This window comes from Ailuropoda melanoleuca, chromosome 10, assembly GCF_002007445.2.
Source record: "Ailuropoda melanoleuca isolate Jingjing chromosome 10, ASM200744v2, whole genome shotgun sequence".
In the NCBI taxonomy this organism is placed as follows: Eukaryota; Metazoa; Chordata; class Mammalia; order Carnivora; family Ursidae; genus Ailuropoda; species Ailuropoda melanoleuca.
Window position 1 is genome coordinate 94,673,819 of NC_048227.1, and position 17,811 is coordinate 94,691,629.

Below are 17,811 nucleotides of genomic sequence, written 5' to 3' on the forward strand. Positions count from 1 at the left end.
TGAAAGTCTGTTCCCCCCTCGAATTTTTTCTAGGGAAGCTTGGATGTGGTTCTCTTGGGGTGCATTTTAATGGTCTCATTGCAGAAGATGATGTGAGTCTCCTTGCTGCAGCTCTACGGATTCAGGTTGGTTTGACACAGCTCTTTGAGAATCTGTGAGTTGAGAGCTTTGTTTAATAGTTGCTAACATTTTGCAAGTGTTTTCTGTGGAGCAGACACAGTGTTAAGCACCTTATGCACATAATGTCATTTAATTCTTACAACAGCCCTGGAAGATAACGGCATTCCCATTTGGTAGATAAGGAAATGGAGGCTTAGAAAAATCTGCCTTTGGTGACGTGACAAGTGTGGGACGGTGACCCAAATCAGGGTCTGTTGTTAGTTATGTATTGCTGTGGAATAAATTATCCCCCAAATTTTGCAACCTAGGACAATAAACATTTATTATCTCACAGTGTTTGTGGGTCAGAGATTTGGGAACAGCTCAGCTGTATGGTTTTGGCTCAGGGTCTCTCGTGCAGTCGAGATCAGGAGGTCAGTGGAAGGCTTGACTGGGGCTGGAGCCTCGCACTTCCAAGATGGCTTACACACATGGCTGTTGGCAAGGTGCCTTAGACCCTCACCATGCAGACTTCTCAGAAGAGCTGCTCATGATGGGGCAGCTAACTTCCCCCAGAATGAGTGACCCAAAGGAGAAGGCAAGGAGGAAGGCACGGTAGGTTTTATGACCTAGCTGTCAAAGTCACGCACCCACACTTCCCTGTTTCCTCTTTGCCAGAAGCGAGCCACCAGTCTAGTTCACATTCAGGGGAAAGGGAATCGAGCCCACCTTTCGAAGACAGGAGTATTAAAGATTTTGTGGACTGCTTTTCAAACCACGACCATCTATATGACCCAAAGCCCAAGATCTCCAGCTCGCCACCTATGCGTTCTGTTGGCAGTGACCTTGGCTATCAGGAGAGAAACCAGAGTCTGTAATTCCTGCCACAGTGGAATGAAGCAAAAGCAAGTTTTAGTTTCTTTCTTACGTACATAGTGTATGCAATTAAAACTTTTTACTTCCAGGGGCTCTGGCTGGCTCATTCGGTAGAGCATGCGACTCTTGATCTCAGGGCCGTGAGTTCAAGCCCCACTATGGGCATAGAGCGCACTAAAAATAAATAAATAAATAAATAAACAGGACACCCCCCCCACTTTAAAAAATAAAAATAAATTAAACTTGTTACTTCCAAATGGGATATAATATCTTTCTGTAAGGATCGTATGTCTCATTGCAACCTAAGCCAAATTTTATTTCTCTGTCTTTGTGTATCACCGTTTAACAATTCCAGGCTCTTGTTCTGTTCACCAACTGTAAAAGGATTATACTTGAAACGGTGTTGCAGAGTTTGGAAGCTAGGTATCCAAGATCATTCATGCATTCTCACATTTCCCTCATTTTTCTCTTCTCAGAGGAAGAAAACACTCTAAAATTTTATTCTAGTGCTTGAGGTCTTTAGCGAACACTTAACCTATTTTATAAGTACTTGTATCTCACGTTTTCCTTTGTAAGATGAACCTACAACGCTAATTACATGTGAATTAAAGTGTTCCTGATGTTCACTTGGGTTACTGTGCAACTCTCATCCTTTTCACGACATAACATCTCTGAACGGTATTTTCGTAGTTTACATACCCTGTCAGCCTTTACTTGTATAACTTGCTTTCCTTTCTGTCCCTTGAAGAACATGGTCAGCAGCGGAAGGAGATGGCTACGTGAACAGCAGCACACAAGATGGAGACTTCACTGCTTGAAACTCCAGCCTCTCTCCCCCGTCCCGAGGTATTTGTGGGATTTGTTTATAGTGACGTCGGGCCACCAAAGTGCCTCAGATACCCAAAGTTACCCATTGGGTGGGGGCACGCTTCATGGTATTAGGACTTTGATGGTGGATAATTTTCTCTAATCATATTGCTGCACTATTTATTCTATTGTTTAAGCCCTAAATATTAAACACCAATGCATATGTGGACCATGTTCTATCAGTTCTAGGATGTTTACTTTTTTCTTTTCTGAAGTCAGGGTGTCCCTTACTGCTGGTGATGTATCCTGTATTACATGGCATTGTTTTTTCTTCTTAGTGGTCTATAACATAGGGGTGTCTTATATTTGACAAAATACAGTAATATGAATATGCTTTTCAGTGTGGGAAATGCCCAACTCATCTATCAGCCTGGTCTTCACGGCCATGTGGGTGTCTATGGTGGGGTTAAATGACCAGCCAAACCAAACCCCATTCTATGTGGGAAGTGAGTTCAGCTTTCCTCAGATCATAGTAATATCTACTATCTGACAGGGTTTTCTGTGATACTCCAGATGGATATTTTCTTCAGAGTAGCATTTAATGAGGTGCGAGCCGTATATTCTCTGCATAAATTTGGAAATACACAGTGCAGGGATAATTCATTAGATAAGATATCAGAGCCAGAGAAATGCATTTTGCAGCCTCATCGTGGGTCCCCCCTGGCTGCCCCCCACTCCAGTGAATCGGGCCCCCCCTCCCTTGTGCAGGCATGCACAAATGCCATTGGAAAACAATGCACTGAAAAGAACACATCATAGATAAAGCCTCCAGGAATTGACGAATTTTTCATTTGATAAACCACTTACTTTTGAGATTTGATCCATTTCCTTGGGCCTCAGCGGAACACTCACGGTTCCATTCTACCCACCCAGCTATGTGTTCACCCCTGAAATAGACCGAACATCGCGTCATCTTCTGTGTTCATCAATACATAAATTCCAGGGAATGTTGTGTTTTGTAATGTCACTCACCCCTGTTGTTGTGCAATCTGTTTCATCAAATATCTTAATTTTTTTACGTTATTTACGTTGTTAAAGGACTTTAATTTTTAAAAGCAAATGAGTACGTTCTACTTATAGGGAGTGAGAAAAAAAAATTGAGGTAAAGTCTGCCAGACTGTGTACCAAAGTCTTTGCATAAATCTAAATAAATTCCACTTGGGGGAAGAAGTGTTTTAATTGCTGAACCAAATTTGACTTCTGTGGTGGGGGGGGCGGGGGGAGAAGACAGGCTGAGTAGTTTATAAATTCCTCAAAAATCAAAAACAATGTCACTGTCACTCTTTAGCTAGTGAGGAAAAAAAACTCTGGAGGTTTTCCAAAAGTCGGCATTTCCATTTAGAGATTTGGGGAGGAGAGAAAGAGAAAAAAGGTGTAGACAGGAAGGCAAAATGAAGTGGGAGCATAGGCAGTGAAGGGAGAGGGGGAGAACTGGAAAGGAAAATGCTGAAGTGAGTTTACTGTTAACCTCATGCCCCAGGTCAGAATTCCATGGGTTCGTGGAGAGCAGAGAGCAGTGTGAGGGCTTCGAGTCGATTATCAGCAGGAGCAAAGAAAGAAAAATCAGAGCAGTGGGCGTCCTGCCAGTGGAGACTGCTGGGCCCCCAAATAAGGGCTCTAGGGTGAGGCAGGGCACTGCTGTCTCCCCAGGTATCAACCCTGATGACCGACCGAGTCTCTGATGCCTGCTCTCCCCAGATCTGTCTTGGGCCTGTCATACCCTCCTCTCAAACAGGTGCTCAGTCCAGCAAATGGACGGCCTGAGCCCCTATTACAACCAAGAGCTGAGCTCAGGAGCCCCAAAAGACTCCCTGAGAAGTTTAGCACAGGCCGATTTCATAGCACTCCTGTAAGCCTAACAGTGGTGTTCGCATCTTGAGAGTAAAATAGGATAAACGATTTGCCCAGTAATACTTGGGTGTTCCTAAATTTTCCTGTATTTGAAGTTAAGCTTCAAGCGCTAGGTCCTTTTACTGACGGTTATGCAATTAATAAAATATTTTGAACTGTGATTTTGGATTCAGAGTAGGAAAAAGAGAGAGAAAAGTATGGACATGGATAAAACAAAATAGCATTTCCACATTTTTGAATAGCCAAGAGACACATGCAACTAGCCCAGTAAGAGCATTATGCAATGACCCATCTATTCATGGTTACCGAAGACAGTGATGACACACAGAGAGCACTGTACTTTACAAGGAATATACAGTTCTCTCCTATGGTCTTGGTGTTATCTTTGTACCTGGGCAGAATTCTACGATCCTCATGAGATTTTAAGAGTTGCTTCCCTAAAGAAAGATACCATTTCTTCATGCACATTAATTATTAGCAGTTGTGCTTAATACTGCTGGGGACAGAGGACCACAAAGCAATTGCTCTGATTAAATTGTTGGCATGGCGTATAGCTGTTTTCACTTCCAGCAGTGACCACCTAAGCTGAGGAGACTCTCGCCTCTTATGTGTTTTCCCCCCAGTGATCTTGAGATTTCAAGAGCACAGACTCCAAAAGCCGTGGAAGTCCTTGCCAAGGAGATAGGATTGCTTGCAGATGAAATTGAAATCTATGGCAAAAGCAAAGCCAAAGTACGTTTGTCCCTGCTGGAAAGGTTAAAGGATCAAGCAGATGGAAAATACGTTTTAGTAGCTGGGTAAGACTACTTTTAAAATCTATTTTACTACGAAGGCCTGTTTATAAAACTCTCTTCCCTATTTCTGTCTGTCATCACACCCCTCACATCCGTTCTTTTCTCAAGCTTGACATTTTTGTCCATTTCACTTGGCATTCCTTCATTTGACATGAGGTAAGTTTTCATTTTCAGTGCAAAACAAATTAGTCTCCTCCACAAAATATATAAAGTGTAATGAGTTCCTAATCCAGTATTTTATTTTTTTGTTTTTCATATTATGTTTTTTATCATCCTTGTTCTGTTGTGGATTTTTCTTTTAGTTTTTTTTTTTTTGTGATAAAAATCAAAATAAGAATTAAAAGTAAAATATTTTGAACTGGGCAGGGGGTATTTGTGTTCTACTCAGAAATAACATTTTAATGGAAAGTGTACAGATAATTGTGTGAAACTTAACATTTTCCTGTTAATATCCTTAATATTTATTTATGTATTTACATTACAAAAGTTCATTATTTCTCTTTTCTTGCACTTTAAAATTAATTTTGGGCCATTTTCATTTGTGTTGGTCATTTTAGAAGATAAATGCAGAGTTTTTGTGAAAAGGGGTGTTTATTTTCCCTCTTTTTAAAAAAAGAAATATGTTCACAGGCTGAAAAATGATCGAAAACAAGGGATTTAAAATATTTTTTCAGTGTGACCTGAGGGAACATCAGGAGACCTTATAAATTCCTTTGTTGTCTTGAAATGTCATTGCAGTGACTTACTGATGATCTATAAGCCAAGGCTTAAGGCACAAAAACCTGTTTGTTAACAGGCAGAGACATCTCTTATAACTGGACTTGACTTTATTTTTACATATTTTATTAGCAATGTAAACGCCTTGTTTCTTCATCCGGTTATAATGTCACGCCTACTCATAAAGCTATTCCAAAATGCAGCAAAGTGTCAACAAGGAAGTAAACCATGGCAAATCCTACCACCCAGAGGAAGGGGCTGTTAACCTTTGAGACCATCTTCCCCGGGCTGCTCTGTACGCAGCACGGTTATCCAGCAGTGTGTCGTGTACCTAGCTCACTCTGCGGGTCCGTATAGAGCTGGGTGATGAGTTTGCATGCCTGCCTATCGTTCCACTGCTCCCATCCTAGATTCTGGGGGACAGAGCAGTAAAAATGCCTAGGCTGAGGGTGGGTTCCATTTCACACATCTTCCTGGCACCGTGAAGCCCCGGCTGGCTCCGTGGCTGACATTTCAGCATGCTGCTAATTCTTCAAGGATATTCCAGCCAAAAAAACGATTTGAAAATATCATAAGGATGTGCCACAATTTATTTAACCAACTCTCCGTTGATGGGCACTTAAATTGCTTCCCAGGTTTGGCCACTATAGGCAGTGCTAGAATCAACAGCCCTGCATGTGCTCACCTGTATACTTGCCCAGTGACCTCCTTGGGAAAAATCCCTAGAGGTTTTAAATTCAGTGTTTTAAAACTACAAAGAAAGTTAAAACTACAATCCATAATTTCACCTCCTTAGGGGCCAAATACTTTCTTCATATATTTTTCTCTCCCCTTCTCCCTTCTCTTTCTTCAGCTCCTCTGTCCCTCCTTTGGAAGGATAGACAGCGAGGGCTCTGAGAGTCACTCAGTGGCTGTGGTTTTAAAGAATTCATGCCTTGCCCATGGTTTAAACCTCCCTAAGGCTTCCAGGCTCACTACAGTTGGACTCCCAGTCCTACCGGGGTCCTTTCCAATCTAGGACCCCACCCCTAATGTCTCTGTAATTGGAGCTGCAAGAAAGCTCCGTGCTGAGAGGAAAGGTTGGCCTCACCTATAGGCACCCCCAGGGCCAGATGTGTGAAAGGAGCCAGCTGACTTGGGGAATGGGTTGAGGGACCCCTGGGTCCCAGGGTTTGGAGCACACACAGAATCAGTGTTGCTTTTCTGGAATGTGCTTGGTACAAGTTTATTCTAAGAAATACACTCTGGGACATTCAGAACTTCAAAAGTAAATATAGTATTTTATCCACAAATTTGTTTCCCCTTTTCCAGGCTCTAAGTGATTTTGGTAGGTGGATTTGCTGGTCTTCTCCCCCTGTTTAAGGTGGGAAAATTTAAGGAAAACTCAGGAGGATGCGCTCTCTGTATACCAAGGAAGAATCAGGCAGTAGTTTTTCACATGGAGTGGCTGTGATTCACTCTTGTGGGTGCTCGTTAATACTGGGAATAAAAACACAAATCTACACGTGGCCCTGCCCTTAGCTGGGAACACAGGAGTGATACTTACAAAACACAAGCTCTGATGGTATTATTATCAGATTCCTAACCTGAAGTCCTCCTGTCAAGGGCTGGCCTCCAGCCACATGCTGGAGAGTGATGGCTAGCCTGGCTTCCCCAGGTTATGGCTGTGTGTCGGTCCATGCCCAGTAGAACATTGCTTCTTGCCCCACCCTGTCTCTTTGCCAGCATTTGTATGTGCATCTGAGCTGAAGAAGCCAGGTTGTCATATTGTCCATAGAAATGAAATGAAACCTGAATTCTCCAGTACAGATTTAACCCCAAGAGGAAAACAGTTCTTTTTCTGAAGTTGTGGTATATATGTTCCTTATAAAACAAAGATCTATGAAGGAACAAAAATTAAATTGTGTTCCTTTCAACTGCATTGGGGAAAAAAAAGCTGTGAGGGTAGGATTTTGAGACATAACCTGCATCTGCAGGAAAGCCTGAAGGGTTTTAGAAAATATACCACACTGTGTAACCCACACAAACAACAAATGATATATCTTATAAGTGTGTGAGCTGCCTTTTTAATAGCTGGATGTTTGAGATCAGTTTAAAACACCAGACATTTTATTTATAATCTAAAATGAAAAGTTCATTTGCAATAAAAACCACCTCCATAGTTTTACTTTTGGTCACGTCAGTTAATGGAAAGTGACAGTCGTTAAACCATTACACACGCTGTCCCTGCTTCTTCAGAAATAGAAAGGACCCCTCCATTAAATGGAGAATTATTTCCTTTTCCGGCAAGATTTTTTTTAAATGTATACTCTGGAGATAATACTGGCTTACAGTGTAAAGATTTAACATAATGAAAAGCAAGAAGGAGAAAATGAAATCTCTCATGATTCGGAAGTGTTAAAAAATTTTTATATTTCTTTCCAGGATTTTCTGTCTATATCTATCCTTTTTACACACTGAGATCATGCTATAAATACCATTTTATGTCCTGCTTTTATTTCTGAATACTGTAACATGAGTCTTTCCCCGTGCTTTAGCAGAATTCAGAAACTCAAGTAATTCTTCAAGAAACCTAAATAACATATTTGTGGTTGTACGTTTGAACTTAGGCATAAATGTGATTTAAATGTGTCAGCAGTAGAATTAAAATATAAAACAATGGGATTTAAAAAAAATCTTCTGCTAATAACCCAAATGCGGCACAGATTAATTCGTTTTAAAAGCTATTCTTCAGACTTCAGAATTTTTCATTCCGTCAGCATCATCTGTATTCCATCAGCTACACATCGCGTGGTATTTACACCTATACATCACTGTATTTGCTTTGCCTGACAAAATGAAAAGTATTGGGAATTGTTCAGGGAAGTATGCCAAAAGAATCTTAGGGGCTCTTGAGTTTTACATATTTTCCCAGTTACACTAATGAAAAGGAATTTGTTTGAGAACTCGCCTCAGAGTGCAGCTGTAGGGCATTGAATGTGTGTGCAGGCCGGGCTCCCCGGGCCCTTCACCGATTTCTGTGCACAAGTTTGTAGAACTTCTCTGAATTGCTCAGGCAGAGCAGTGCAAAAAGCAGCCCAGTCTGTGAACAGACTGAATTTCACATGAAAAAAATAACTAAAAGCCTTATCCCTTACTTCTTTCATGTATAGAATGCCAAATAGCTCATCTGATTTTTTCTTCTTTTAATATTCCAAACCATTCCTTTGGTAAGTGTAAAAATAACCTTTACTGACTTTAAGATTTTTGTTTCCCTGCCTTGGGTGACTATTTAAATACCTGTGAGGTTTTTGCTATTATCTGCACAACTTGCAGAATAAAACAAAGGTATTTAGAAGAAACCACTGCTGACGGGGCCTTTGAACTGCTCACATCAGTCAAGTGCGATGGGTAACACAAGCCGCTGGACTGTAGAGTTTGTTGTCAGGCGTAAGAGCTTTTAAAAACTTCCCAGTCAGGGAGATGCCTGGGATGAGTGATGTATATTCCTGTGCTGCCTGAGCGGGTAGTTTCGGAACTCATGGGTAGACCCGTGGCTCAGGACCGTAATACTGCTGTTGATTCTCGATTTTGAGAACTGTGCACACAGTTTTACCACTACCATCTGCATAAGCAATCTCTTTGACCTTGGAGTAAATGGTAAACTTAGTATGTGTCTAAACTGTCATAGAGTACTTCAGTACATGGATACTGTAGTTGACAGTAACCTATCCATCTTAGAAAAGACAGCGTTGCTTTGTCAAGCGTTTTTTGCTCCCGTGTGCCTGGGCGGGTGACAGAAATGCAGTGAGAGTGGGTGTAGTCCTTCACCTCAGCAAACTTGTGGGCTGGTAGGCAGGACAGCCATGTCAGGAAGCTCGTAACGATACCCTCAGAAAAGTTATGTAATAAGTACACAATTAAATGCTCTGGGATATAGAGAGGAGCAGATAAAGCTGCGGGGAGATGTTGAGAAAGAGAATGAACAGAAACCACAGCTCCCTCTCCATAAACTCGAAGCTCTTATAGAAAAAAGAAATTAGGTTAACACGGTGCTTGTTGTTTTCTGAGTCAACTTGATAATTTGGAGTCAGAGTTAAGGATAGTGGGACAATTAAACCCAAGTCTGATATCAAGTGTAGGAATGAGGTAAAATAAAATTTTTAGTGGAGCTCTCCTTTTATTGCTCCCAATAAATACTTCCTGCTTTTTGATTTTCTTGAATTGTATTAGTTGGCAGAAAGCTCAGCGGTCCTGTGTTTCTAATTAAGAGTTGGATGGTTAGCTGAAGTTCTGAGGAGGTCATCTCTGGGTGTGTCTGCTTTGGGCCGTCTCCAGCAGCTATGTTAGCACATCCTTGGGAATGAAAATGTAATTCTTCATGTGACACACTGAAGTAAACCACCTATTCCTTTGCAAACAGTAAGTGGTCAGTACAGTACTTAATCCACCCTATCTTTGATGCCACATTTTCTTTTCAGGCTATCATATGATCGTGATGCCTGTGGCTGACCAACTGCTTTTATTCTTGTTGTACTGATGAAAGAGAAAGTTGACTCAGCGCGTAAACACTTTCTTGTAACTGAGTCTTCACGATGACCAAGGGTCGTGTGGCTTGAGGATTTTGAGGTTTACTTCACGAAGCGTGTTTGGGTTGGCACACCACCTCCCTACCAGCGACCTTGTTGCTCTGCGCAGGGATGGCTGCCAGGCCCTCACCTGGCGTCAGGCATCTCTGCGGCATGTGATTCTGTGCATACTTCCGTGGTTCCCTTCAGACTCCCCTGTCACACCCCTGCCTCATCCTCAAGATTTCTCTCTTCTGCTCCTTCTGAGTTTCCTTTCCTTTCTTCTAACCATTCCTTAAGAGAACATGTTCTGGACAGTTCTGTCCTGATCCCTCTTCATACAGCGTTTACTCTCACTGAATGATCTTTACTGTTCCCATGCTTTAAATTGCTAAATAATAGTTAGCAGCAGTGACCATTTCTATCCATAGAAGTAACCTGGGGAAGTCCGCTGGCTTGCCTGGTTTTGATGTCCAGCTCACCTGCTTACTAATTATGTGGCCCTGGGTGAGTTAACTGAACCTTTTCGTGCCTCAGTTTCCTCATCAATCAAATGAGGATAAAAAAGAACCCAATAAGTGTAAAGACAGAACCTCACATTTTAACTACCCCAAACCCACCCTCAATTTTATCTGGCTAACGTTGATTCATTTGCGAGCTCTCAGCTTAGTTGTTACTTTCTCTGTGAAGGCTTCCCTAATGCTCCAGATCTTATCAGATCCTCCTGCCATGTGCTCTCGTGGCACAGTCTCATTGCCAAGTTTCTGTCCTATGTGTTTATCACTTTCGTTTGAATTGCTGGTGGATCTGTCCATATCTCCCATCAGCTGTAAGCTCTGGGGGGGGCAGTGATGGAGTCCAGTGTGGTCATCACTATCTCCCCAGGATCTAGTGGCCTGGTAGTACTTAATAAATGTTTGTTGGGTGAAGGACTGATTGTATTGCCATGGTGGGCTGAGGTAGTTGGGGATGGGATGATATATCTAAGGGCCTTATTTCTTTGTGGTCACATCACTAGGTTTTTTGTAGGTCAGAAAATTCTGACTGTCGGTTTTGTCATGATGGAGCATCCTGGACGACCTGACTGGCACCATCTAATTCATTTGAGACCGAGCTGTAAGCCACAATGACAGTTTTTAAATCTTGGGACGGTGGTTAGAGTATGCTGAGGAACAGTTTTATGGGTCCTGACTTGGGAATGTAATACACGCCTGTCCATTGCTTGATGCTGTGATGGTGTAACTATTGTGTGATGTTTAGTGTTGCAGGGCGTTGTAGTCAACACCGTCCAGAGCGGTTGTGCTCTCCTTACTGCTGAGTAGTGTTGGACTAATTCTTTCCTGATGTTTGAGGGGCTGTTGTATGAGAAGGAATAGAGTTTAGTATGTCTGACTTCATGAGATAGGAGCTGCAGGAATGCAGACATCTCTTCTTTAGGACAGAAAACTGTCTAACTGTAAAAACTGTCTGGAAATGAATGGGCTCCCCTAGAGTTAACGAGCCTCATCACTGTTTGTGTTGAAACATGGCAGAGACAAGCCCTGAACACTAGTATCTAGGAGGAGATGGATGAATGAGGACAACGGGATGCCTTCCAATCCTGAGAATCTGGCCGTGGATCACTGAGAAAGCCTTGCGCCCACATTGTGCCCCCAGTAAATGGCCCTCGAAGAATGAATGCCAGATCCCCCATCAAGAAGAAACGACATCGTCTTAATTATTTAAACCATTTGATGGATAATTCTGTGCCATTTCTTTAAGCTGAGAATGTTGTCACTGCTGGATACCTTTTCTTTTTTGGTCTCTTGCTGAAGGTGTGTCTGTATCTCGGCTTTAAGCACGGCCTGTGTCATGTGGGTAGACTATAAAGGTCCATGAAAATTGAAATAGTAAGTGAATTTTGGGGTGACATGTTCTCTTCCAATGTCCTCTGACTTGCTTTTGGTACCTGAGGTTGATTTTGCATAGATTGTTCAGGAAATATTATTAAATTCTTTTTTTTTTCCCCTCCAAACCAGGATCACACCCACCCCTCTTGGGGAAGGGAAAAGCACAGTGACAGTTGGGCTCGTACAGGCATTGACTGCACACCTGAACATCAACTCCTTTGCCTGTCTCAGGCAGCCTTCTCAAGGACCAACTTTTGGAGTTAAAGGTACTTGATTTAACAACTGGTACGTTTTTCAGAGCAAAATCTAGGACAGGGAAAAGTTGTGAAAGAACACTATCAACAGGGAGTTAAAATTTGTCAGGGAAACTGGTACATCTCATCCCCACATGTACGCCCCTCGCACACTCCATACGTGGTGGTCATCCCAAGGTGGTTCCCCCCACAGAGGGGGCTGCAGGTGGGGGGGGGTTCAGCCGAACCCCCCAGGAAACCCATTTCCCTGGTTCCCTGGAGCAGTCGCTGGGCCCGTGCTCACCACTCCAACCCTGGGTGGAAGACTTTGAGCTCATCAGGACTTTTTTGCCAGGCCATTTTGCGATTCTGCCATTCATTGGTGTTTTATCATCCCTGCCACAGAGAAAGGGCTTTCCATCCAAACAGCTAGAGAGCCTTTCATTTGGGCCCGAGGGCTCATCCCATCAAAGTTGCCGTCAGGCCTGCCGAGCTCTGGAAACGGACCGGCTGTGAACAGAGATGTGGTGAAATTTCTGTCTGGCTGTGCCGGGCCCACATCTGGCACCTTCACACTCACTGCTCCTTCTCTGCTGATTTATCGTGAGGTCATTCTTCAGCTCACATTACAATAGCATTTATTGCCGCAATTGCTATTTGTTCTTGGCACTTAGTGGTTTTTAGCAGGATGATATTTATGTTACTGCCACGGACGTTAATAAGCCCTAGCTCATTAAGTACTGATAACTCATAGAATGTCATACGTTATGCAGTGGAATGAACACTAAACTCGGAGCGGGAGGGCTGTGGTCTTACTTGTGGCCGTGTCTTTTACCGCTGTGTGACCTTTAGCCAGTCGTCTCCTCTCCGAGCCATATCTGTGAAAGCGCAAAATGGTTTATAGTATCTGGCTTACTGGGTTGTGAGGACCAAATGGGATAGCATATAAAAACACGGTACGCTGTAAAACAATGGGACACGGAAGGTATCACTCTTGTTTTAAGAAAGTGAAATATTTTCAGTGTAGTAACTTCGCTATTTTGAGGGATAATCAGCGTAACAAACCTCACATACTATTACCTAAAATGAATCGACTGAATTTTACAATGTGTCAGTCTGAGTTCACCAGGTGGATTTTTTTGAAGAAAGTTTTTGGATACTTCAAGCACGTGCAGTTTAGATAACACAGAGCTGCATAGATCTAAGAATAAAGGAATAAAATAATCTCATGTTTGCTGTAATGACATTTGCTATTATTATTTTTACCTTTTCTTTTTTTAAACCAAGAAACTGAAGTCCTTCCATTTCATAGTTGGACAGAGTTGGGACTTTTTCCCCCTTTTGTTCTGCTTTGATTGACCGCTAATATTTTTTACTACCTGTTGTTTCATCTTGGGGGTGCATGCTTTCCTGCTGGGTTTGGGGAGCTGTGTCTCTAGGACCCTGTTCATCCTGGGTGGCTGTACTTGGTGAATGATTTCAAACGGTGCCTGCTCTGTCATTTAGGAGGAGCTGCAGGTGGCGGATATGCCCAGGTCATCCCCATGGAGGAGGTAAGAGCTCAGCAGAACACATGTCCTGTGTCATTGTTTTTCCTTCCTGGAACCTTTTTTCTGGGCCCCATAAGCCCAGGCCCAGAGTTCTTTATCCTCAATCCCAGAATCCTAAAGGCTCTGAAAACCAAAAACATTTGCATGACTTACTGTGGCAAAACCTGACATTTACTGTTCTGAGCTATTTATGTCTATGCCATTTGGTGTAAATATTCATATATTTTGCTGCAGATTTGATTAATAGGTGCAGACCTAGACCCTGCTTCGTGTGTATTATTAAAAAATTAGAGGTATATCACACTATGTTTCTAAATTGCCAAAAATTCTGATTCCCAAACCCCACATGGATCCAAGGCTTCTGGATAAGAGAGTGGAGACCTATCTCCCCATCAGTCATCAGTAATACTGCCCAGTTCAGGAGGACTTGGACTCCTCCCTTGGGCAAAGTGAGACTCCAAAGAGAAGAAAAATGGGCAAAAAGGGCCAAAGGTGTCCATTTTTATTCCCACAAGAACTCCCACCCCCGCATAACTACCCCCGGTCCCCTGCATCTGACCACCTGACCAGGTTCATCATTTCTGCTCTTTGCATCAGCCTCTTGGTTCTGGTCCTGAGAAATCTTCCCAATACCCAAGTCTGAGCCGGTTGCTTTCCTGTTCGGTGTATTTCGGTGGTCACTCCATCATGGTCTGTGCAGTATAGCATGACAGGTCCTCATGTGCTGTTCCAGCCATCCCTCCAGCCTCCCTGTCTCAGGTCCCCACGGGCCACCCTCCGTCTCCCCCACCTTGTCAGACTCCCTGCGGATTCCTGCCCTGTCGTCTCTTGATGCCAAGCCTGGAGCAGTCTTCCCTTCCTGTTCTGCCCTCCCTGCCCCAGCCTGCCCTTCTCTGGGTTTTGTTCCACCCCCGATCCCCTCATATTCTGTTTCTCTCATCTGGTTCGGTAGACTGTGGTGAGTCAGAGGCCATAGACCCAGCACTCAGCACAGTGCCCAGCACACAGTAGAGGCTCACTAGGGAGTGTTTGTTGGTTTCGTTGAATGAGTAGGAAAGGGGTTTGCCGATGGAGGCCTGAGTGTCAGGGAAGCTACAGGGAAAATCTGGGCACTTGTCAAGTATTGGGGTTGGGGTGAGAAAGAATACTGCCAGGCATTGCTGAAAAGATAGCCCCGAGCCTCCCATCTGAACAGGGGTGAGTAATATTCACAAGCCAGGATGAACCAGAGCCAGGAGGTCAGGGTGGGGATATGGAGTACAAGGAACATGCCCAGGGGAATGGCTCCGGAACTTCTGCGCAGATATTCAAAGGGCATTGGTGTTCTGCTGTCATGCGGCATCAGCTGCATGGCTCGGACTTGGGGAAACTTAAGGCATATGATAGCTGTAAGTACCTTATGACCATTAAGTAAGCCAGAAACAATCAGGCAGTTTGTTCCTTGAATTCGAAGACCTGCCGTATCTTCTTCATCTTTCTATCCCCAGCTCGGAGCACAATGCCCGACACTCAGACCATGTTTGTTGACTGAATATGAATAGACAATGTGTACTGAGATAACCTTAATAAACAATCATGGGAAAATGTTTGAATAAATTCCAGCTGGGTTGAGGAATTGAAAGTGAAAATACTAAGACTTGAAGGGTGAGAAGGAGCCAGGGTTGTGCAGAATCCCAGGCAGTGGGACCTGCTCGGGGGACAGTACTGGGGCAGGAAGGGGTTTGGTCTCTTCAGGGAATGAGAGGCCACCAGCGTGTGTGTCTGTGGGCCAGCGGGGGTGGAGGGAGTGAGGTACAGAAACAGGTGGGGGCCACCTCTTTCAGGCTATGAGGTTCACGGCCAAAAGCCTGGATATTATTTGAATATCATGGTCTGCCTTTGAATGGATCTTGACAAAGTAATAATATGGTGTAAACTGAGTTTTATAAGAACTACCAGGAGTTCAGAGAGGAGTCTAGTAAGGAGGCCTAGGAAAAAGATGGTAGTGTGGCCCAGGGTGGTGACAGTGAGGATGCAGAAAGGATGATGGTGGTGTAAGACATATTTGCTGGGTTTGCAGAATTAGATACGGGGCATGAGAAAGGGGGAGGACATCCAGGATAGTGGGCTGAGCAAATCCACAGTCATTTATTGAAATGGATGATGGGGGGAGGGGTGCTTGGGTGGTTAAGTGTCCATCTCTTGATCTTGGCTCAGGTCTTGATCTCAGGGTCATGAGTTCAAGGCCCACATTGGGCTCCACTGGGTGTGGAGCCTACTTTAAAAAAAAAGGATCAGAAAGGGAGGATGGGGGGTGGTGATGGCCATGTGGCTAGAGCTGTGGGGCAAAGATGTTGTGGTCAGAAGAAGAGAGGCCTGTTTGGGGCCAGCAGACACCCCAGTGGATATCAAATAAGCAGCAGGAAAGAAAAACAAGCCAGTTGTTGTAACATGGGGGAAGGATTCAATAGAAACATCATCAAAAAAGAACTATTAACTGATGATTGTTTATTTTTACTAATAATCAAATTAATTTACATTAAAAGTACTAGCAGTTATTTGACTTACCAAATTGACAGAGTTGGATTTTTTTTAAATAATAATAATGCTAAATGTTAGCAGCGAGAGATTGAAATACACTTCTGGGAAGCATATGTTGGTAAAACTTTCCTGGAGAGCAATTAAAAATATGTATCAAGTGCCTTAAAAACACTATCATACCTTGTGGCCCAAATAAATCCATGTTTAATTTTTCCTAAGCAAAAACTGTCTATGTGATTTAATTATAAAACTATTTTCACACAGCTTGTAGCATTAAAAAAAATTGGGGAGACAGTCTTAAATGTCTACTAATAGGATATCACATTAACTATATTTTGAAGACTATTCAATGATGTAAAAATGCTAGTAATATTAACATTAAGTATAAAAGCTAAGGTGTAGGGGCACCCGGGTGGCTCAGTCTGTTGAGTGCCTGACTCTTGATTTCAGCTCAGGTCCTGATCTCATGGTTATGAGTTCAAGCCCTGTCTTGGGCTCCACACTAGGTTTGGAGCCTACTTGAAAAAAAAAAAAAAAAGCCAAGGTGTAAGCTGTTACGGTGTTATGATCTTGATATTAAAAATTACAAATTTTATAAAATATGCATATGTAATTTTTCATATTTTCTACTGATCATATATTTTATGTTATAAAATGAAGTTTTAACTGATCAGCTAGTGTTTTGGGGGTGGTACTTCAGTTCTTTCAGAAAGCAGTTTTGATGGTATTATCAAGATCTTTTAATCCAGTAAGCATACTGCTGGAAATATATAGCTTATTAGCAACTCATTAAAAAAATTATTTGCATGTATTCTTTGTAATTGTAGCCTTCTTTGCAAAAGTGAAAATTCGGTAGCAATTTAAATACCTGGACATAGGAGACTGAAAACTTTTGGTACAGCTACTCCATTATAGAGACCCTATGAACTGTAACTACATGTAAACAAGATTATTACATTAAAAGACATAGTAATAAGTTCCTTAAATGATAAGTTACCAAATATATGCTGAGTCTACAAATAATAAACATGCATGCTCATAAGACAGAATAGAGTTTTTTTGTTTGTTTGTTTGTTTTTTTAAAGATTTTATTTATTTATTTGACAGAGATAGAGATAGCCAGCGAGAGAGGGAACACAAGCAGGGGGAGTGGGAGAGGAAGAAGCAGGCTCCTAGTGGAGGAGCCTGATGTGGGGCTCGATCCCATAACGCTGGGATCACGCCCTGAGCCGAAGGCAGACGCTTAACCGCTGTGCCTCCCAGGCGCCCCAAGACAGAATAGAGTTTTGAGGGTGATACTTCCTTTACTTCTCAGACTTTCTGTCATATTTTATATTATTCTATTGTTACTGTTTATCTTATTCCCTGCCTCATTTTCAAGTATATTTGATATGACACTATTTTCTAAATCATAAAAACAATGCATGAAAACAAGGAGACCGATCATTAAGGCCATCAGAATGTCTCCCCCTTAACCCAAAAATGAAAGATGAAAGAATTTGTGGTGAAACAGTCCCCTTAAGAGTTCTTTGTTGTCAAGTGGAAAACTCTGACTTTGATTTTTTGATTTAGGCTGTTTTGTGGACTTAGCTCGTTAAAAGGGTATGTGTAATTAGTGCAATAGTTTATTTATTCAGAAAGTCCTGGAATGCTGCCGTGCTTGTCTGAGACCAGTAGAAAGATGTTTTCCTGTCATTTATAGTTTAACCTTCACTTGACTGGGGACATCCATGCCATCACTGCTGCCAATAATCTGCTGGCCGCCGCGATTGACACAAGAATTTTGCATGAGAACACTCAAACTGATAAGGTGAGAAGGTTTCCTTGTTGGCCCTTTTGGTCATCTTATCCTGGGATTTCTGGATTCT

General features: G+C 42.6%; 1 protein-coding gene across 1 annotated transcript in view; it reads left to right on the forward strand.

The window, feature by feature from the left end:
• MTHFD1L (methylenetetrahydrofolate dehydrogenase (NADP+ dependent) 1 like) overlaps positions 1–17,811 on the forward strand; it is a 70,123-nt gene that overhangs the window by 29,032 nt on the left and 23,280 nt on the right. The window contains exons 8-13 of the mRNA XM_034669296.1: positions 34–125; positions 1,724–1,821; positions 4,317–4,490; positions 11,770–11,906; positions 13,380–13,426; positions 17,646–17,753. Of these exons, the coding sequence (XP_034525187.1) occupies positions 34–125; positions 1,724–1,821; positions 4,317–4,490; positions 11,770–11,906; positions 13,380–13,426; positions 17,646–17,753 (656 nt within the window). The remainder of the gene's footprint in view (positions 1–33; positions 126–1,723; positions 1,822–4,316; positions 4,491–11,769; positions 11,907–13,379; positions 13,427–17,645; positions 17,754–17,811) is intronic.